The sequence below is a fragment of the Manacus vitellinus genome, unplaced genomic scaffold (assembly GCF_001715985.3).
Source record: "Manacus vitellinus isolate BGI_N305 unplaced genomic scaffold, ASM171598v3 scaffold_31_pilon, whole genome shotgun sequence".
NCBI lineage: Eukaryota > Metazoa > Chordata > Aves > Passeriformes > Pipridae > Manacus > Manacus vitellinus.
In genome coordinates this window covers 2,294,947-2,316,495 of record NW_021940379.1, presented here as the reverse complement: position 1 = coordinate 2,316,495, position 21,549 = coordinate 2,294,947, and the positions used below count along the sequence as shown (strand labels likewise).

Genomic DNA, 21,549 nt, shown 5'->3' with positions numbered 1-21,549 from the left:
GAATGTCCGCGCTCCCGGCCCGTTCGCGGGGAGATCCCCCTTCTCCTGCACCTCCCACCTCTCCCATTCCCAGGGGCTTCCCCCGCTCCTGCACCTCCCACCCCTCCCTTTCCCGTGGGAATGTCCGCGCTCCCGGCCCGTTCATGGGGAGATCCCCCTTCTCCTGCACCTCCCACCTCTCCCATTCCCAGGGGCTTCCCCCGCTCCTGCACCCTCACCCCCGCCCGTTGACGGGGGGATGTCCGGGGGAAGGCGAGGCGTCCATGTGGCTTCGGTAGCCGGAGCTGGCCCGGTCCCACCGATTTCGGGGGTTCAGAGGGGTCTCCCCACGTTCCCGTGAGTTGAGAGATAAATTCATTGTGTGTGGCACCCACCCAGTGCCGGGGCCGGGGGGACTCGTGTTGCCAACACGGGACAGGCACTGGGGACTTCCAGACCCTCAGAGGTGACCCGGCTGTACAATGAGTGTTCCTGAGCCCCCTCCCTGGGCTCCTCGTTTATCATCAGCACTCACGTTAATTTCAAAACCCTGTGGAGTTGAAAACCACGATGATAAACAGCTTTTTTTTTGTTGTAGTTTCTCAGTGTCCATAAGGTAATTTGGTGTTTGTCTGGCAGTAAGTGTCCTTTGGGGCTGAGAGGTTTAGGTGAACGTTAGACTTGAGAGGAATTACTGTCATGGTAAAGAATATAAACATCTTTGTCCTTTTTAATACCCATTCTGAGATTCACAGAACCACTGAATGGTTTGGGTTGGAAGGGACCTTAAAGCTCATCCCATTCCACCCTTTGCCATGAGGGTTTCCACTACACCAGGTTGTTCCAAACCCCCTTGAACACTTCCAGGGATGGGGCAGCCACAGCTTCGATTGATTCACCTCTTGAATTCACCTCTTTTAATAAGTAATACCTATTAAACTCTAATTTCTTCATGGTGACTTGTCCTCTTTCTTGTTCTGCTTAAGAAGGTGGATCTGTATAGGTTGGGTTCAATGCATGGCCTTTTATAGTTGGATTTGGGGTTTTTTTGGGCGTGTGTAGGATCTCCAGTGCATGTTGGGTGTTCTGGATGGCCCTGCTGACAACTTGTATCCTTCCTGGCAGAACAAGGATACAAGTTACCTTTTGGAAACACTTTGGGAAACACTGCTTCTGCTCAGAGCTTGAAATTGTAACTTGTGAGGGAGACTGAAAAAAAAGCTGAGAAATATCAACTGATGAGCCTAAAAATAGGAGTAATTAACCCACCCATCAGTGCCTCCCGAGTGCTGGGGCTGTGACAGCTGAGACAGAACTGATTTCATCTCTCCTGCTCTTGGAAAGGTGATTAGAAAAACCCAGTGCCAGCATGGAAAATTGTATTGATTTCTCTCTTTTTCTCTCTTCATTTGGTAAGAGGGAATGTGCTGGCAGTGTGGGACTTGGGGAGCACAGATCCTGCTGGTCTTCTCTGGACCACGGTTACAAAAAAAGGGATAATTGTGGGAAGGCTGGATTTCCTGCCGTGAATTATTTTTCATCAAAAGGTTCCTTGCTTAGCTGATGCCCCTGAGTTTTGTAAACGAGACCCCGCTCTTTTACCAACTTTGTAAATTAATAAGGGACTGGGAATGGTGTGTTCTGACCCCTGACTTGGAATTGCTACTGGGAATGATGGTGAGGAGCCAGTTTAATCAGAGTGTGGGTTTGTGTGTGTTGTGTTACTCCTGTGATTGTATTTACTGCCCTTGGCTGGGAGAGCTCTGCACCTGCTGCTGGGAGAGACTGGAGAGGGAAAGCAGGATAAAAAGCCCAAAATACATTCCATCCCTATAAAAGGAAGTGCAGGAGAAGGTCCTGGCTGGGGGTTGTGTTACTGGGGGGTGTGTGCTCTCTCCTCCAGTTTTTTTTTTTTTGGAAGGGATGCAGCCCAAGGTTCAAAGGACACATGTGGTGGCAGCACTTCAAATGCAGATCCTGGTCCCGGGGCCGGAACCGCCGAGCAGGGATCACTGACACCCCCATTTTTCTATTTGGGGTGCCTGACAAATGCACCTTCCTACTCAAAGCCAAAAATACAGAGATGAGGGAGCAGGAGGACAAGTTGCCATCAGAACCAAAGTTATATAAAGTGCAATAAAACCTATCACCCTCCCAGGTGGAGCTTGGCTTTGCTACTTGGCTTTGGCATCTTCAGTAGGAATTGCTTTGTGTTTGGGGGTGAGATTTGGGGTTTTACACAGTGTATCATCTTTTTAACCTCTCCTTTAAATACTTGTTAAATAGCAAGTTATTTGTAGTCCCCTCCATGCATTAAAGTATTATTTTTCTGTTTTTTTCACATCTTTTTAACAGCTCATGTACACTTACTTCCAGGTGCATTAGAATTTATAAGATATAGAAGATACTCTATTAATTAAAGTTTATGGAATGTCACCATATAATAAACCTGGAAAACTAATTCCAATAATTCCTCCTTTGTATGTTTATATATTTTTTTTATATGAACTCAAAAACTTGCAAAGGTTTCTCTTGAATCCTGTGCATATTTAGAAAGATTGTGAACTGTTCAAAATGTTGCTGCACTTTCTTTGTGCAGATTTTTTTTTGTTTTGTTTTCTCCTAATGAAAGTAAAATTTTGGGAACGGAAGTGTTGTAAATATATCATAAATATATCATCAGCTATTACCTGTCATGCTGAAATATATTATTTAATGTTCATTTCACCCCAGGTACTGATGCTTGTGTGGTTTGGTTTTCGACACTGCATCAAACCAGACCTTTTCTTGACCTTTGAATAGTCATTACGTAAATGTAGCATTATTAATTAATTCATCCCCACCTGCTGTGATAACTTGGAAGTATTTTAATATTTTCTCCTGTCCCATGCTGCATAGTTTTGATTTTTCTGTTGTTTTTCAGTGCAAAATAGGGAGTTTTCACTAGATTTTCTCGGTGTAAGCAGAATATTATTAACTAGGCAAAAAAAGCAAGGTGAACAAGAATAATCATTTACTTAATAAATATAATTAATTAATTAATAATATTCTAGGATCTGTAAAACTCTTCAGAATGTTTCCATGAGAATCCATTTCTGAAGAGAACAGGCTGGATGAAGCCTTGGTGGGAATATTGTCAACTTTTCAGTAGAGAAGGAATTGCTGAAGCAATTGAATTAATAGTCCTAAATTTAGATTTGCACTCTCGTATTTTGCTGATTTAGCAATTTAGCATGAAATGCTGACTGGATCAGGAAGGCTCAGGAATGCTATGGAAGTTTTTGTAGCTATAACACTCCTATATCTGTAAAGAGACTGGTTATGGAGTCTTCTGGGTTACTTTGGAGAAGCCAAAACTTTCTGTACCAAGAGCAGCAACCTCAGTTCTTCCCGCTCAGTAGAAGGAGATAAAGGAAAAGGGATGAGGATTTTTCTGATTTAATTCTGAAAATTAAAGGTGGTCTCGTAATTGCCAAGTACAATTGTGACAAAGCCTTTCATCCAGAGCACAGGGATGTTGTTTAGTGCTCCAGGAGTGTAATAAAACTTGGGAATTCCGGCTAAGAGCAAAGGCAGGTGTGTTATGGAACGGCTCCGGATGAGTCTGTCCGAAGTTAATGCCAGAGGTGGGACATGGATCCTCTTGGCCACAGCCCAGATCCAGCCTTGGCTCTGTGTTAGTCATTCAGGGCCCTTTGTGGGTGGTGAAGATCAATCTGAGATTCCTCTGGGGTTGTATTTAAGTGGGATTTATCCGACCCCAGCACCGCATTCTTTGGCGAAGGTGGAAGAGGAGTAGGTTGTTCTCAAGTGGAGTTGCTTCCTGACCCTTCTCAGCCTGTGCCCTAAAACATGAGGTTTTGTTGCATTTTTAACCTTTAAAATGTTGTCAAGTGGCACAGGGGATGTTTTGTTTTATTTTTAGGTATTTTTCCTGTTTGTCTCTGAGTTTCTTTGTGTGTCATGTCTTCCTGGAGTAAGGAAATAGGACTTCTGGTCTGTGTTTATGTTGTGTGTCTTTGATACCATTTTAACCCAGTATGTGTGAATGGAGTTCTTTCCCTTTCAGAGCTTCTCTTGCCAATACATAAAATTGCAATGCAATATGAAACAAATAATGAATGGAGATTTTTATTAATTTAGCACCAAAATTCATCCCTTCCTCGTTTTGAAGCCGTTGGATCGCTCTGTTTAATCCTGTGGAAGTTAACTCTGAAAACCAGAAGATCTTCTGTTTATTTCTTAAGATTCTTTATTTTTAATCTCTTTTAGATGGTTTCATCCAAATATTACTGGGGTGGAGGCAGAAAACCTGCTGTTAACAAGAGGGGTGGATGGCAGCTTCCTGGCCCGGCCCAGCAAAAGTAACCCAGGAGACTTTACCCTCTCTGTCAGGTGAGCTGAAATATTTTCACTCCTTCTCCCCAGACTGATAAAGGTCTTCATTTAGTGCTGTTCTGCAGGGAAAAAGTTGTGGATGAACTACTTGTAAGAGGTGAAATAACGTGCAAATCACTTTTTAATGCTGACTTTTCCCTCTTATTTTCCTCCCATTTTCCCTGCCAATGTTCTCAAATTTTACCCAACTTGGGGAAACTATAGATTGGAGGGGAGTGAATTCTGATTTTAGAGGGACAAAAAGGTTCAGGGGAAGCAGAAGTAGGTTGATGACAGCATTACTTTTAGCCCTTTAAAAATCTGTTTGATAACCATCTGGAAGCAGCAGAGATGATGGGAATTAGGGATCAAGCACATGCAGGAAATGCTCTGCAGCCTCTCCTCGTACAGGAAAAGTCAGCAAGTTTTTGAGGGCAACTGTGATGCTTTTTCAGCTTCCAAAATAGGCCTTTTGTGCCAGTTGTCCCATGTGTGTCCAGTAGTGGGGATGGGGAAAGGACAGCAAGAGGAAGTAGATAAAGGAAAAGGGAAAAGTGGGATTGGTGATAAGAATTCTGGTGCTTGGATGCTTCTGAGATAACAGGCCTTGAGGCATAGGAGGGGAATCCTGCAGGGAGCTGTTCTTCCTTAATATTGGAGACTGTGGGAGCAAAACTGTTTACTGAGGAGGGACCTCAGGAGCTGCTGGGAAGTTCTGGGAAAGGAGCAAACCAGCTCTGATGGGTCTCTTTGAATGCTGAATTCTGAGCCCTCCACCCTTGTGCTTGTATGAGCAATTTTGGGGCTCTGAGGGGTTCCTAATGGAGATTGTGAGGCCGCAGAGCTTGCACTGGCTTCAAGGATCCCTTCAGTATGATATTTTTTCCTATTTTTCCTGGCTGCTGGACCGACAAGCCACTGCAATGTGTCTGAAGCGACTTCAGAGGGGCACTAACTCTGCTCCTCTGCAATATTCAGTTACAAAGTGCTGCAAATGTGAGTATGGATTTCTCCAGCTCAGGCAGCAGAACACTAAATATAAAAGGGATTGATTTGCCATCAGCTGATTTGTGGGGGTTTTTTTTCCCCTGTGTTTCCAATACCAGACGAACTGGAGCCGTGACCCACATCAAGATCCAGAACACAGGGGACTACTATGACCTGTACGGGGGAGAGAAGTTTGCCACGCTGGCTGAGCTGGTCCAGTACTACATGGAACACCATGGGCAGCTCAAGGAGAAGAATGGAGATGTCATAGAGTTGAAATATCCACTGAATTGTGCTGATCCTACATCAGAAAGGTCAGAGAAGTGGTGGTGGAACCTCAGGGCCCACCTGCTTCTTAATAAATGCCCTGTGTCCCTCCTAACACTGCAGCCAGTCTTCATTTGAGGAGAGGGTGGCCCCTGTCTTGGAGTAATTTCTGGGAGATTCCTTGCAAAGTAGGTTAATAAACATGGCTAAAGGTGAAGCAATTTAAGCCTCAGAACCTGTTTACTTCAACATTCTTCCTTGTGTGATACAAGACCTAAAAGGAGGGAATAATTCCCTTTATTTTAACTAGGAGAATGTTTTATTGTAGAAGTTCTTCTGAAGCTGCAAGGAATTCCCAGGTCAATTTCTGGACATAACGTTATAGTTCTAGTTATAACTATATAACTCTAGCAGTGTGAGAATGTGAATGACATACCAATCCTCAAATTCCTCCAATCCCGGTTTGAGGAACGTGGTTAATAAGGAGAATCTGAGATGTTAAACCTGAGGAATTATGGAGGTGTCAGAAATAAACCTCTGTGGCCAGCAGGTATCTGTTTATCCCTGGAAGTGAAGGAACAAGGGAAAATATCCACACAAGTTCTCTCACTACTCAGAGTGTCTTGTATTTAACAGTGGTGGGGAGGATTGCTGGTTTTTTGGCTTTATTTCCTCAAGAAATGAGATTGCTGAGATTATCCTGTCCACTTCCTAATGGGATGGAAGGGTAAGGTCTCAAAGATGTGAAGTTCCCACAGGTTTATCAGGAAAGTGTGGTTTCATGAAGGAAATAAAAGCAGAATGAACACCTTGGCTGAGGAGGAGGTTGCAATGTGAGCTGGTGTTTGTTGGACACCAGGGAATCCATTGGGACTGTTGTGAAGGATCCAAATCAAAGTGTGTGAAATTCAAATGTCAGCACCTGTGGAAGTGCTTTGAAGTGTTTCTGTCTTCACTCCTGTGTGTGCATGTACTTCCAAGGCTGATTTTATATATTATTTTTATAAACTGAGGCTTCCTGTGGAGCTGGACAATGTTCAGTGAACACAAGGATTTTATTTATAATTAATAATTGGAACAAGTGGATTCAGCCATGGCTGGAATGATAAGCGGGGTCTCTCTCTGTATGTTTATTTAAAGGTGGTTTCATGGACATCTCTCTGGAAGAGAAGCTGAAAAGCTCTTAACAGAGAAAGGAAAACATGGAAGTTTCCTTGTGCGGGAGAGCCAGAGCCACCCTGGGGACTTTGTCCTCTCTGTGAGGACAGGAGATGATAAAGGAGAGAGCAATGATGGCAAATCCAAGGTGACACATGTCATGATCCACTGCCAGGTATGGAAACCACGGGCTCCTTTTAGCAGAGAATTCCATGGGCTGTGGGATTTGAACAGGAGGTTCACCTTCCACCTCCCCACGGATTGCTGGATCCATCCCTCTTTCCCTGGGGGTGACACAGATCAGGTGTTTGATCCAATGAACTCATGTGACAGCACCAAAATTCCATCAGGGGTTGTTTTATGTCATTTTCTTTTACTTCTGTTATGCCAGAAGGCAGTGCAACAACTTAATTGTATTAAAACAACTAAACTGCAATAACTGAAGTAGTTTGGAGGCAGAAATGGCCTACAAGGACCATGTAAAAACTACCAGAATATTTTTATTTTTTTTAAGAAACCCTCTTTGATTTGCAGTTGACTAGTAGTAGCATTTATGACATTGAGGAAAATAACTTGGCATTGCTTCCTTAAAATAGGCAGGTGCGAGGCAGTACCAGCCTTTCAGGGCACATTTAGCTTTGGAAATCAATTCAGATTCCTAATTCCTGGATTCTCATCCTGTAGCTCCAGTATCTTGAGCTGACTGAACCCCAGATAAACTGATTTTCAGTGAGATGACCAAAAGGTTCATGCCCTCCATAGTGTGTGTGTGTTTCTGTTATTGAGGTTCTGCCATCCCTTAGAAGGATTTTATGAGTCTTCTCCATCTGGTTGAGAGATAATTTCTGCTGTGATGCACAGCCCAAAGGTGCTGTCAGTGCAGGTGTCACTGTGGGAAGTGCATTTGTTTTGATGAGCATCTGTCTTTGAAGGAGCTGAAATATGATGTTGGTGGAGGGGAGAAGTTTGACTCTCTGACAGACCTGGTGGAACATTACAAGAAGAACCCCATGGTGGAGACTTTGGGCACAGTGTTGCAGCTCAAACAGGTGAGTGAACGGAGAAGACACCCCAGAGCTCTGCTACCCTCAGAATATATTGTGAAAGTGCAGGTTTTCCATATGCAAGGTCCATATGCAAGACCTTTTCTTTCCTGTTGCAAAAATGCAGAACTAAACTTCATGAAATAAAGTCATTTAAATGGGAAGCAATTTCCTTTATGCCTGTAAAGGGATAAACTTGTCTCTGATGTGTCAGAACTTCCCAGTGTCATTGTGGTCCACAGGGATTGCAGGGAGAGTCCAGAAATGAGGGACTTAATGTATTAAATAAAAACTATGATTCTAAAAGCCCTTGCTCACTGTCCCTTCCTCGCTGCCCCTCGTTGCGGGAACTCCGAAGTTTTGAAGTCAAAGAGGTGCTTGGATCCAGGAATTCCTGGATAAAACATCCTTAGCTTAGAGGACTGTGTTTTAGTTGTCTTTTCACAGTAGTTGTTTGTTCAGCCTCTGCTGTCTGTGTCTCTCAGCCCCTGAACACGACCCGAATTAACGCCGCCGAGATCGAGAGCCGCGTGCGGGAGCTCAGCAAACTGGCCGAGACCACGGACAAAGTCAAGCAGGGCTTCTGGGAGGAGTTTGAGGTACTTCAGTGCATTCCAAGGGTTATGGGATTAAATCCACACTACTAAAAGATAAGATTTTTTAGGGTTTTTTAGGTTTGTTACTGCCTTCCTGGCAGTAACAAGCTTCCCTCTCCCCCTCTGCCACCTCACATCCCTGTTCTTCTCCCATCTCCATGTGTTTAAATTCTACCAGCTCCACTCCTGGGGAGAGAAATATTTGCCTTTTTCCCTGAGTTTGAGTGTTAATGATGTTCTTCAATGCTACTTCCATCACTTCAGATCCTTGGTCTAGCTCCCATCTCCATGTGTTTAAATTTTACCAGCTCTACTCCTGGGGAGGGAAATATTTGCCTTTTTCCCTCAGTCTCAGAGTTAATGATGTTCTCCAGTGCTATTCATCCAGTACTTGGCACAATCCGTCCTGGGTATCCTCCCAGCTGCACCAGGAGGGAGCCTCCTGTGCCACTGGCCCACCAGGACAATCCATTGGGTTCCTTCCTCCTTTGGCAAGTTGGGGACTATGGCTTTAAATCCCATGGGATTTTTCAGTCAGTAAACACCCTTTCCTTGTGGCTTTTTGATGGACGTTCTGACCTTTTGATGGTCATTTTTGGGGATCTTAAAGCTCTGAGAGGAAGCAGCATTGATTAAATGTATTCCTTGGACTTCTGGAGATCTATTTTTGGTTTGTTTTGGTGTTTGATTTCTGCCCTGCAGCCAAAATTCCAATTTCCAATTCCAAATTCCAATTTCCTCCCGGAAAGAGTGTAAATGAAGGGGGGGAATGGCTTCAAATTGAAAGAGAGTAGGTTTAGATGGGATATTGGGAAGAAATTCCTCCCTGTGAGGGTGGGGAGGCCCTGGCACAGGTTGCCCAGAGAAGCTGTGGCTGCCCCATCCCTGGAAGTGTTACAGGCCAGGTTGGATGGGGCTTGGAGCAACCTGGGCTAGTGGAAGGTGTCCCTGCCCATGGGAGGGGGTGGAATGAGATGAGCTTTAAGGTCCCTTCCAACGAGTTCATCTCATCCCTGCCATGGGCAGGGACACCTTCCACTAGCCCTGGTTACTCCAAGCCCTGTCCAACCCGTCCTGGAACACTCCAGGGTCTGTATCATGGACTGGTTTATACCACACACACACACACACACACATAAGGAAACCACCGGTGGAGTCTGGAATTCCACCAGCAGATGGCAACAGGAAACTGGGAAGTGCTGGGCTGTGCCAGAGGCTGGTTTGGTCTGTGATGCTGTTTGGAGAAACTCCTTTTGGATCAGAGATATCCATCAACTGAATGTGCTGACCAGTGTGCTCTGAGATTATTGTCAGGAAGGGAGAAAGAAATCCATGAAAAGTGAAGAGTTACCAAAGGGGTAACACATTTCACTATGAGTGTGGGTGGAATATCAGAAGGTGAACTTGTGGCACTGGGAAATGATAAAATGAGGATTAGGCTTTCTCCTCTCCCCATGTGCCCAGTGTGGAGGGACAGTCCTTGAGCCAGGGCTGCTGAATGGTCAGAATGGTCACAATCCCTGCTCTGGCCACTGCTGGGCCTTGAGCCTCTCTCTGCTTTCCCCTGACAGTGGGATGGGGGATCCCATGGGAGCAGTTCTCATCCACTGCTTGTGAGTTTGACTGGAGGTAAATTGGCCTCAACCTCTGAGTTGCTTTCCTTGCAGAATTCAACACATGAACTTGGACCTGGGGCCTGGAGGGTTGGGAAGATTGAGTGGACTTCCATATGGGAATTACCTGCTTTGGCCAAGTAATTAGTGTGTGTTCTGTTGTATCATGACACAGGCACAGACATTGTGCCTGTGGTTGCTGTGGGATTTAGCCCAGCATTTCCAAATTAGCCAAGCAAAGGGTGTCTGTTGGCTTTCCTGAAGTCTTAAGCATGTCTTGCTCTTATTCAGAGGGCATAAAAAAGGAAAAAATGTACCCAGTTGTCTTCTCCTTGTAGTTGGTGCTGGGAGCTCTGAATTAATGAGAGGGGTTCTCTTGTGTGATGAGTTCAGGAAGGGATTGTTGCTCTATTAAATATAACTGAGCTATTAATTCACAGTTAGGACTTTCCTGACCTCCGGTGTTGACTAACTTTGTCTTGTAATGGATTTATCAGTGGGTCCTTAAAAGCCAGGAAAAGTCTTACAGGAAAAGTAAATGGAAGAAATTAAAGCTTTTACCTGTGAGACTTTGCTCTCCCCTTTCCCCTTCTAACTAACTAACTGCTGTTGGTGAGGTCAGCACTAAACCTTGGGTTGTTTTGGAAATGAAACAATCTCCTGGCAGTTTTAGTGCCATCCTTTTCCACTCACCTCAGGGAAGCTCCAGCTGTCCACCTTGGTGGCTGGAGGCAGGGAGCAAACTCCAGGTTGCCCATGGATCTCTGTCTGTGCTGTTTTTGAGCTGCCAGCCCAGATGGTGGTTATAAATTACTTGTCTTCAGGCAAGAATGTACCTCTCGTCCCGTGAACCAGCAGACAGAAATGTTGACAGTCCTTGTAATGTTTTTCCTTCTGAAAAATGGTTATTTGGGGAGCTTTGTGCTTGGGTGTTGCAGTGGAATCGAGGAGGATGTTGCAGATTGATGGCTGCATTGTGTACATCCCTTAATGGGCTTGTTAGGAGTCGCTGCTGCTCATGGATCTCTCCTCAGGGAGGCTCCAAGCAATAATAATTAACTCTGTGAAGGAAGATGGGTTTGAAACTGTGGTTTCCACACACTTAATTGCTTCAATTTTTTAACCTGCTGAAAAGTTTAGCTTTTGCTTGGATTCCACAACAAATGCTTTAGAGAGATGTGCTTTCAGTCTTTTGCTTTACAAGCATAAAATTTTGCATCTCTGATATTCCTCTGCCTTTAGGATGAGCCTAATTGTCCAAGGTCATTAAGTGAGGCAGCAACAATAACAGGGACTGAAACAGGAGTGAGCAAATGTGCCTGACATGGCCAAGCTTTAAGTAAAAGAAATGCCTGGGAGAGTCTTAAGGGTGGGAATAATCAGGGGGAGCAGCTTCTAGAGCCTGAATGTTCCTTTAAGTCAGGCCAGTGCTGCTTTGGGATTAAAACTTCATTGAAATAGGGAGAAATGCCACTTAGGAGCATGGCTGGAAAAGTATGGAATTGCTGTTGTCCCTGTCACATTAATTGTGTACCAGGAACTGAGAAACGAGCTCCTTCCCTGCGAGAGAAATCCTCACTCGGGTGTGTTTCTGGACTAGAAGGATTTATGGATAACCCTGTTTGTACTTACCTAATTCCCCTTTTCTCTGGGAGAAGGGATTGCTGGGATGGTGGTGAACAGTCCATCCTGCTTTTATTGAGCCAGGTCTCTGTGCTGTTTCCCTTCAGACTCTGCAGCAGCAGGAATGCAAACTCCTCTACAGCCGTAAGGAAGGGCAGCGCCAGGAGAACAAGAACAAAAATAGATACAAAAACATCCTACCCTGTAAGTATTGATTTGTCTTTGTCACCTCAGCCTGCTGCCCTTCTAGGCTTTATTTTCTTAACTCCCAAACACAGGGTTAATTAAGCACCACTGGGCTTTTGCTTCTCTTTAATGATAATTTCCCCCTTTATGTTGTCAGAAGGAGCCCGTGTGATTTCCAGTTTGTGTTCCAACACTTGCACTTTGTAGATACTCGTATTTCCATCCCCAATTTTTGTTTTCTTTTATCTTCAGTTTTCATTTCAAAGCCTCCCATCTCCTAAACTGTTATTCAACAAGCTGAAATACTTAAATTTAAGAGGATTATTTTGTTGGACAAAACTGCAATGTGCAAATCCAGAGGCTGTTTGTTTGACTGTCCACGTGCTCCTGAGTTACCAGGGGATGTGGAGCCTTGTTTTGGTTGAGCTTGTTATGGCAAGAAATGGCAAAAGAGGAAGTCTGGAATATTCTAATCACTAATTTACCAAGTTTAACAACTTCAAGGCTTCTGTGTGTTCACAAGTGTAGGATGCAAGTGCTTAACATCCATATATATTCTTCCAGTTGATCACACCAGAGTTGTTCTCCACGATGGGGATCCCAATGAACCTGTTTCAGACTATATCAATGCTAATATTATTATGGTGAGTATATTCCCACCTCCAGGAGCCTTCATGGCACATCCCATGTCTCCTCTTTATCATATTCACCTAAATTCAGGTGAGTCTTGTCACCACTTGCTGAACTGTTGTTTGTTTGTTTGTTTGTTTTTTCTCTCTAGCCTGAGTTTGAAACCAAGTGCAACAACTCAAAGCCAAAAAAAAGCTACATTGCTACTCAAGGTTGCCTACAGAACACAGTGAATGATTTCTGGAGGATGGTGTTCCAGGAGAATTCCAGAGTTATTGTTATGACCACAAAAGAAGTGGAAAGAGGAAAGGTAAAATCAGGCTTGAACTGGCCTTGGGAAAGGTCATGGCATTTGAGGGCAAGTAAGGACTAAAGTGACTGGGATAAATTGATTTATAGCTGGAATCTGGTGTGCCACCAGATTCATTGGAGCTCTGGAAGGTGCTGAGTGTCCTTTTTCTATTGGTGCCTGTGGGAATTGAGGATATCCTCCTGTCATACCATCAGGCCTCCCTTTTCTAAGGGTTGACTGATTTAATTTTGTCTACTGAATGTGCATCTGTGTATTTTAAACTTGTTCAGGGAATGAGGCACTGGAATGTGAGATGGAGCCAGGCAGGAATTCTGTGTTCTTGGAGGGGTAAACTCCCTCTTCCTGTAACAAAGGTCTTCCCATTAATTTCAGCTGATCAAGCCTGGATATACTTCACTGGAAAAGCAGAATTATGGGGCTTTTTTATTACAAGATGAACAGAGATGATGTTTCTTACCTAAAACCCGCATTATCATGTGAGAGTTGTTGCCCCACATTCATCTCGTTCAGGTCACGTTACTCCAGTGCTGTTCCCTCTTCTGACTCAACTTTCCAGGCTGGAAAACTTTATTACTCTGTGCTGAGCTGGTGATTCCAGCTGGAAATGCCTGGTTGGAATCCCCAGCCAGGTGGGATTTAGCACTTTTATTCCTGAGTCAGGTGCTTTGCCTGCCCTGTTCTGCATGGACACAGCTTCCTGCCCACCCCCTGGGAGCTGCTCTGGCAGGGTTTGATGCTCTCAAAACCGAAACTTTCCTGCAGTGGTTTATCCCAAGAACCTCCCTTTACCTTTGATCTCGTCTTGCTCCCTGTCCTCTGCCAAACCTGAGGTTTTCACTTTGTTTCTGGCTCCTAAAGACATGTGGCAGGAAAGAATAGGAAATAGTTGAACACTGATATCCTGGCAGCACTCACACACAGCTTCCTGTGTATTGTATGGATTTATCTTTGGAATTTGGTGCTTCTGATCCTTTTTCTGTTTGATAAACATTTTCTGCTCTCTCTCCTTTTTTTTTTTTTTAATTTTCTATGCTTCTGCCATCACTATTGTCCAGCTTTTTACCTTTTTCACTATTTCCTGATTTGGTTCTGAATGGAAAGCTGGTACCTTGTCAGGGGAGCATCACTTGGGAAAAAAACCAAATTAAAAGTGCAGAGAAGTTTTTCTAGGGGTGAGTGATAATTGCAGGGGTTCCTCACCCGTTACAAGAACAAGCTTTGTATGTATGGACTGAAGACAAATAGTGGATTTTATTGGCTTCTCCCCCCAGTTGAGATGTCAAAGCTGCCTTTATTTGGTTTAGACTTTGCCTTGTGAATCCTTTTTTTAGCCTTTTAAACTTCTGCCCATTCATCCCCCTTATAAAGGGACAGGATTTGTGTTTCCTTCCTGAGAATGCACTGAAGGAGGGAGAAGCTCCCCCTTTCCAGTGACATCCCTCTTAGTTCTTTGTTTGGGAAGAAAAGAAATAAATTATGGGGTTGTTTTGGAAGAGTTACCTTCAGTACACCTCTCTTTTCTTCAAGTCATTTATTATTTTTTCAATAACCTTCTGAATGGCCTTTTCTCCTCTGCAGTTTCTCCATTATTCTTCCCAAAGTTTGCTGGAGAAAACACTTCAGTGCCTGATCACTCCATCAGTGCTGCATTGATGATTTTTTCTCTACCCTTTATTGTTTTTTGCTGCATATTTCACTTCTTAAAGAATTGCAAATAACAGTCCTGATAGAAAAGCAAAGCTTTTTTATCTCAGGCCAAGATTTCAGACCTGCAGGAAGGAGAACTCTCTGCACCAGAACTGAAATTCAGGAGCACATTGCCCAAGGAAAGGAGGAACTGAGAGACATCTCAGCTCTGCAGCGAGTTCTGCAGAAACAGCAAATACTTACAAATTAAAAAAGTGGGGTTTTGGAGCCAATCCATGGAGCCAGTAATAAATGCAACCCCTCTGGCAGAATAAAGCTAATTTTAACATCATGTCACTGTTCAGACTTGCTCTACCAACTGCTCTCGTGTTCAGAGCTCTGTGTTGAAACTGCAAGTTATTTATGTTGGAACCCACCAAGAGCAACATCTTTTCTTTAGTTTCTACCCTTATGACAGGGAAAGAAGGGCAAAAATAACACAAAAGCAGCTTGTTGCCTAAATAGGCTGCAAATTGTGTTTTCAACCATCTTCCTCTATCTTGGGTTGGCAGAAGAAACTTCCTTGTGCCGTGTTTTCTCATAAATATGCAGGAGGAGCTGCAAATAGACAATATTTCTTTGTGGGACTTGGTGTTTGGGCTGTGTTTGCCGTTCCTGGAAGCTGCACCTGCTGTAATTTCTCATTTCATGCTTCATTCCCTGGAGTTGCTCTTTCCTGACCTGTCACAGGAACCAAATCCAAGTGGCCATAGGTGAATCCATCCCTCAGTGGATGGAATATATCCCTGGCCACAGATAATCTGGATGGAGAAGCAGAACACCAAAAGCTTTATGTTCCAGAAGCCACAGACACACAAGGCTTCAGTGCCCTGCCCAGGGAGCAATTCCCTGGGGATTGAATTAGACCTGTGTTAGTCCTTCCTGCTCCAAGGCATGGAAAAGCAGGCATGGAAAAGCAAGCATCCAAGTTGAATTTCTGCTAAAAATGGTTTACTTGTATTTATTTTCAAGCCTGGTGGGTTTTGGTTGTAGGATAACCTGCAAGGCTGCAGCTTTCTGCTGGGAATTCAGTGTTTTGAAACCTGGAGATGCAATATTTTAATCTTCGAGTTTTGAAATTATCCAGGCACAGCAGGTTCTAATATGATCACAAAAGCTGATAAGAGGAGAAATTGCCTGTACCTGTTTGAAATCATCCAGTGGTTGTTATGGAGAAGAGACACTTAAATGCACTTTACCTTGTCAGCAGTTGGTGGGAGGAATTGTCCTCTGTGTGTTCTGAAATTAAAGCTCCAGAAATATGTTAAGCAGTTTGCAAAACAGCCGTTTTGTTTTTTTTTTTCTGGCTGATTATTCCTTTTGTGCTGTTTCTTGGTTTTAAATCTTGCAGAGTAAATGTGTCAAGTACTGGCCTGATGAATATTCCCTGAAGGAATACGGGGTGATGCGTGTCCGGAATGTTAAGGAGAGCGCAGCACATGATTACACGCTAAGAGAACTTAAACTTTCTAAAGTTGGGCAGGTAAGTGTGAGAGTAACTCTGTCCTTTCAGTTTAGGTTGCAGATCCCCCCCCAAAAATTGGCACAAATCGACCCTTTCTTTGGAATCAATAAAAGCACCAAAAGATTAATGAATTGAGCCCTGTCTTTCTTTGAAGCTCCACGTTTAGTTCCATCCATCTTTCTCTTTGTCCTTGGGATAATTGAGGATTCTTCTACCTAAGCAGTTTTTGGCAGGAGATGCTCTGCTGCAGAGCTTGGAGGGAATGTGTAAAGAGGGACGATGCTTTTAACTGATCACACTTCAATCCAGCCAGGAATTTGTTCTCTCTCATGGAGGTGGTTGCACCAGAAGAAAAGGTTGTGTGTGGGTCCAGCGTGTAGGAAGTTCACTTAAAGGAAGGATAAAAAGGTGAGGAAGGAAACAGTTAGTGTGGAATTAGAGTTGTTAAGGAACAATTCGGATCAGGGAGCAGAACAAACCATGTGAGAAGCAAATAATCAGGATTTAGTGACTGACTTGTCAAGCCAGGAGGGCTCTGGCTTATTCCCTCCTTTAGGAGTTGTGGATACTGAGCAGCAGGTTGGATTTGGAAGTGCCACCTTCCCATCTGACTCAGCTTTGCCCCATAAATGCTCCTTTAGCTGGATTTGTTCTGAAGGGTTTTGTTTTCATGCCTTGTCCCTCCCAGGGGAACACAGAGAGAACAGTCTGGCAGTACCACTTCAGGACCTGGCCCGACCACGGCGTTCCCAGCGATCCTGGCGGTGTCCTGGACTTCCTGGAGGAGGTGCACCACAAGCAGGAGAGCATTCCTGATGCTGGACCAGTCGTGGTCCACTGCAGGTGAGGTGATGGGCTGAGCTTCTCCTGCTGCTCCTCTCTTTGGCCTGGGGAACTGAAACCTCTAAAAAAAGGACAACTTTCCCTTGGAACTGCTTGGAATTCCATCTGTCCAGGTGTTTTTGCTTTCTGTTTTGCACAATGTCATGTTCTGGATGGATGTCACATGAAGCAGTTGACTTTCAGAGTGAGCTTGTTTGTATAAATAAGGATTTCTGGTGTTGAATGAGAAGGTGGAACCTTGGCTGGCACATTTCAGATGTGGGATCAGGGAAATGCTAGTATCCCATCCCATCTGGGAGGGCTCTCCTCAGTCTGGGCTTATAAATGAGAGACTTTTTATAAGGCAAGGAAATCTTAGATCTGACCTTATGTGGGTTTTTTTTCTGATTCAGGGATGTTTAAAAGTGCTGAGGTACAAAAGTCCTAATGAATTCTGTCTCTTCCATGTTAGACTGAGGAGGTCTCTGGTCACTTTTGGCTGTGTGGTTTAAGTCTGGCTATAATTTGGAAGCCTAATATGAGATTCTTTCTTGGGTTGGTGTTTTGGGGTCTGTTCAGAAAGAGCAGAACAAATAACCTTTTTTTCTCTTTTTCCAGTGCTGGGATCGGACGAACAGGGACGTTCATTGTGATTGATATTCTCATTGACATCATCAGAGAAAAAGGTGGGTCACCCCTTTTATTTTCCTGTGGGACTTTGACAGAAACATCAGATAAAACCACAGGAGTGTTGACAGAGGATTCCAGTGATTTACAACCTTGGCGTGTTTATTTTCCTGGTTTAATGTTGTGATGATTCTCCCCAGGTGTGGACTGTGATATTGATGTTCCAAAGACCATCCAGATGGTGAGATCCCAGAGGTCAGGAATGGTGCAGACAGAGGCCCAGTACAGGTTTATTTACATGGCAGTGCAGCACTACATCGAAACCCTCCAGCGCAGGATCGAGGAGGAGCAGGTCTGTTTGTCCTGAATATCAAATTGTTTGAAAGGTTGAGGGATGAGTGGTGATTTTGCAGTGCAGTGTCCAATAAAAAGCAGTTACAGGAGTGATTTGGTGTGATAAGATGGGAAAGGCTTTGGAATAAGTGGTGACAACCACAAGACCTTCACCTCACCCTTCCTGTTAAAGTAATTCCTTCACTCAAATTACACAGTGTTTTACAGGAGTTACCTGGTTTGGAATAAAGAACTGACATTATTCTGTCTCTGTTCTGTGCCCTGACCTCTGGTCATCTGGGATTTTTACCTTTTTGTTTCAGAATTTCAATATCTTTGTCTCTGCTGCTGCTTTGCTGCTCAGGAGATAAACCCCCAGCCCAGCTTAGTGCCAGTGTGAGGTGTTAATCCCAGCTCAGGGCTGGAGTGTCCCAGCCCAGCCTTGGCTCTCTGGAGTGTGGCAGAGCTGAGGTTGTGTTTCCCTTCATGATTATTTGCCCTGTTCACTGAGAGGATGGAGCCTTGACTGCTCTCCCCAGGACACTCTTGTGTGCTCTGGTGGTGATTAGACACAAAGTGAAGAACAAGAAATCCCTCAGGTGGATTTTTTTCCGTGGCTTTGTTGTTTCCCCTCTCCTTGGAGCCGCCTGGTGTCTGTGTGTGTGTGCAGTTCCACAAGCTCTGCATCCTGAACTTTTGAGCCCCTTTCTGCTGTAGCAGTTACAAAGCAGAGCTTTAACTCTGCCTTTTTTACTGTGATGAGGTTTGAGTGGTGTTTTGGTATCAAGTGGAGCAGTGATGAGGCTCTGTTGTGGTTCATCCATTACCAACTCAGAAGGCTCAGGTATTGAAGGAACTGGAAATAAAACATTGCTTTAGTTCAGGAGGTCTTGACCTATGACTGGTGGCAGGAACAAAACTATGTAAAGCTTCTCAGCCCGAAGCAAAGCTTGTGGTGTGTGCAGGAATGTGGTGAACTGGGAATGCTCCAGAGCACGTTTTGAGAGAGCACAGAAGAAATGTCTCATTGATAGAATGCTGGAATTTCATCCCATTTGGGAATGAAACACTGTGTTTTTAGAAACTTGAATTTCTGGAACCTTCTTCTCTACACTTGCTTTAATTGCAAAGAGTGAAAATTGGGGAAAACCGAACAATTAGAGCCCCTTTGTAGGGACCAGCGTGGGGTCCTGTTCCCCCTCTGCTTCCCATCTGGATGAGCTCAGGCAGCTCTGAAAAGGAATTGGGAAGTCACATTATGTGTCGTGTCCTGGAGGATTTACAACCAGCTGGATCTGTGAGGAGCTGCATCCCTCCCCAGAGATATTCCTGCTTTTCCTTAGTGTTCAGGACAGACTTTCCCTGCTCTGCCAACGTTGCAATGCTGAGAGCCTTCAGTTTTCCTGGAGTTAAGTGCTGTGTTAAATATTGCTTGTCTTCCCACAGGCATAGTAGAAAAACAGAAGGAATTTGGTTTAGGTTGGGAGTTTTTCCCTGTGAAAATGTATATTCTCTTGCATCCAGGAAACAAGTTCTCACCACATTTCTGTTACTCTGAATTAGGAAGGATGATTACAGTGAATTAAGTGGAAGGAAGAGAAGCCAGATATTTACTTTTTCTTGGCTTTTTTTATCTGTTTCAGTCAGTTTAAGGAATAGATCTGACAGGGTTTTTTTAGATTGCTTTTACTGACCAGCACACCTGTAGTTAAACTGCCCTTTATTGTGCAGTTTGGGTAGAAATCCAGCCCTACTTTGGGGCTCCAGAGTATTTTTGGCATTATTTATGGTTTGTAGCCATAACACTGTAAAATACAGAGAGTTTGAACCTTTGGTGTTTCCTTAAATGTTATTTTTTAGCAGGCAATCAATTGGGAGTTGGGGGTCTGTTTGAAAGCAAGGAAAAGCAGAGAGGGGAGAAGTTCAGTGAAACACTAGAACAAATTTATCAAGTTCTGAGCATGTTTCAGAAGAGCATCTTGGAAAAGCTTCAACCTGCATTGCCATAGGAATGTTCTTAATGGGAATTCAGGAGCCAGAACTCCCAGGAGGCTCCGACAGCCTCTGCTGTCGTGAGATTGGGCCAGGCCAGTTACTCAGGACTTGGTGGAGCAGTAAAGGAACTCAAATCCACACAAAAAATCAAACCTAGTACCCTGTAAAGCTTTAATTCCCATGCTGTAATATATTAATCTTGTGAATATTTGTGTGGAAAATGAAAGCTCCACATCCCCTCCCTTTCCCAGTGTAGTTCCCGTGTGGAGCATCGGGATCTGGAGCTCAGTGCCAGCACAATTGGCTGCAGCCTGGAGCATATGCTGCACCATCCAAATAACAGCTTGGCTGCTTTTTATATCAAACCTAATGGGCTCAGGTATTATTTTATTAGAGATCCTGCAAACAGCGTTGTTACTCCGTTGGCCACATCTCCAAGCTGGAAATGAGGTCAGTGGGGAGCCCACTGGCTGCTAAAGAATGAAAGTGGGGTTTCTTCTGCCAAGGAAGATGAAGGTTGAGTACAAGTGCTGGTTCATAGGGTTGGGATGTTGTGGTGGAAAGGGGAATGTGGAAAAATGAGGATTTTCAGGTCTTGTAATCCATAGCTCAAGCCAACCTTTAGGTTTTCTCCATGTTTGCGTATCTGCAAACTGAGCTGTCTCCTCACAAACCTTCCCTCTAAAACCATCCTTGCTTAGTTACTCATGTAATTGCTTCACTGCTTCAATGACTGTTTTCCATGATTAATTCCAAACCTGGCTTTTTGGTGTGTTTTGCTTCACAGAAGAGCAAGAGGAAAGGTCACGAGTACACAAACATTAAATATTCTTTATCGGACCAGACGAGTGGGGATCAGAGCCCTCTCCCACCCTGCACCCCGACCCCAACCTGTCCAGAGTAAGTTCATCTCTGCTCTCATGTGGAAGTTTTGAGCTCTACTGACTCATCAGGAACCTCAAATGAGGCTGAGCTCTCCCAGAACCTGCCCTGGACTGTTGCCTTGGGCTTTGCTCTGAAAACAAATCGAGCAAAATAATTGTCACTGAATAACATTGTGTGAGCAATACATTTTTTTCCTCAAACTGGATTCTTGGGACTCTAAATCTTTGTTTCATTTCAGAATGAGAGAAGATAGTGCTAGAGTATATGAAAATGTGGGGCTGATGCAACAGCAGAAGAGTTTCAGATGAGAAGATGTTCAGAGCCTCCCATGCCAAGGCAGGTGTGTATGGTCAGGGATGGGGGGTGTCCAGCCTGGACTTTGGGGAAAATACACACAATAATGCCCAAAATGCTTCTAATTTATCCCTGCCTAAATTCCAGAAGCTAATTTCAATTTAATTTTAATAATCTCACCTTCTACTGCCAAGACCTCACACAGTTTCTAAGCCAGGTTTGAAACTTTGGGTTTAGTTTAAGCCTTTTTCAAGTCAAAATTGAGCATTTCTGTATAATGTCAGAATAAGAAATAACTGCTGGGTTTTTCCTAAATAATTCTTTTTTTTTTCTTTCCCAGAAATTAATCTGGTTTTTAAAAAGGTCAAGAAAGAGATGGAAGAAGCTTCACATGAACAGTGAACTCTGAGGGCTTGGTACCTTTTTATTTACGGTTTTAATCCTTCAACAGTAGGCAAAACTTCAGACCATCTAAAGATTGGTTTTTATCTCTTCTCTCCAATACCTGATTTGCTCATTTTCCAAATAAAAGGAAATCCCTTCTACAATGTAGACAACTACTTTGTAGAGTCAGTTTTGAATCCTGCAAACTGTTGGACTGTCATCCATGTGTTTTTTAAATAGTATTTTTGTTTCACAGTATGGTTATTAGTGGGGGTTTTTTTTCCTT

At 43.9% G+C, this 21,549-nt stretch overlaps 1 protein-coding gene across 1 annotated transcript in view; it reads left to right on the top strand.

Moving 5' to 3' along the window:
* PTPN11 (protein tyrosine phosphatase non-receptor type 11) overlaps window positions 1-21,431 on the top strand; it is a 22,915-nt gene extending 1,484 nt beyond the window's left edge. Inside the window, exons 2-16 of the mRNA XM_029961206.1 lie at window positions 4,227-4,374; window positions 5,463-5,657; window positions 6,751-6,943; window positions 7,701-7,817; window positions 8,297-8,410; window positions 11,751-11,847; window positions 12,394-12,473; window positions 12,611-12,769; window positions 15,810-15,941; window positions 16,612-16,766; window positions 17,364-17,431; window positions 17,573-17,724; window positions 20,488-20,600; window positions 20,824-20,925; window positions 21,220-21,431. Coding sequence (XP_029817066.1) covers window positions 4,227-4,374; window positions 5,463-5,657; window positions 6,751-6,943; window positions 7,701-7,817; window positions 8,297-8,410; window positions 11,751-11,847; window positions 12,394-12,473; window positions 12,611-12,769; window positions 15,810-15,941; window positions 16,612-16,766; window positions 17,364-17,431; window positions 17,573-17,724; window positions 20,488-20,600; window positions 20,824-20,893 — 1,793 coding nt within the window. The 3' untranslated portion in view covers window positions 20,894-20,925; window positions 21,220-21,431. The remainder of the gene's footprint in view (window positions 1-4,226; window positions 4,375-5,462; window positions 5,658-6,750; window positions 6,944-7,700; window positions 7,818-8,296; window positions 8,411-11,750; window positions 11,848-12,393; window positions 12,474-12,610; window positions 12,770-15,809; window positions 15,942-16,611; window positions 16,767-17,363; window positions 17,432-17,572; window positions 17,725-20,487; window positions 20,601-20,823; window positions 20,926-21,219) is intronic.
* The last annotated feature ends 118 nt before the right edge of the window (window positions 21,432-21,549 follow it).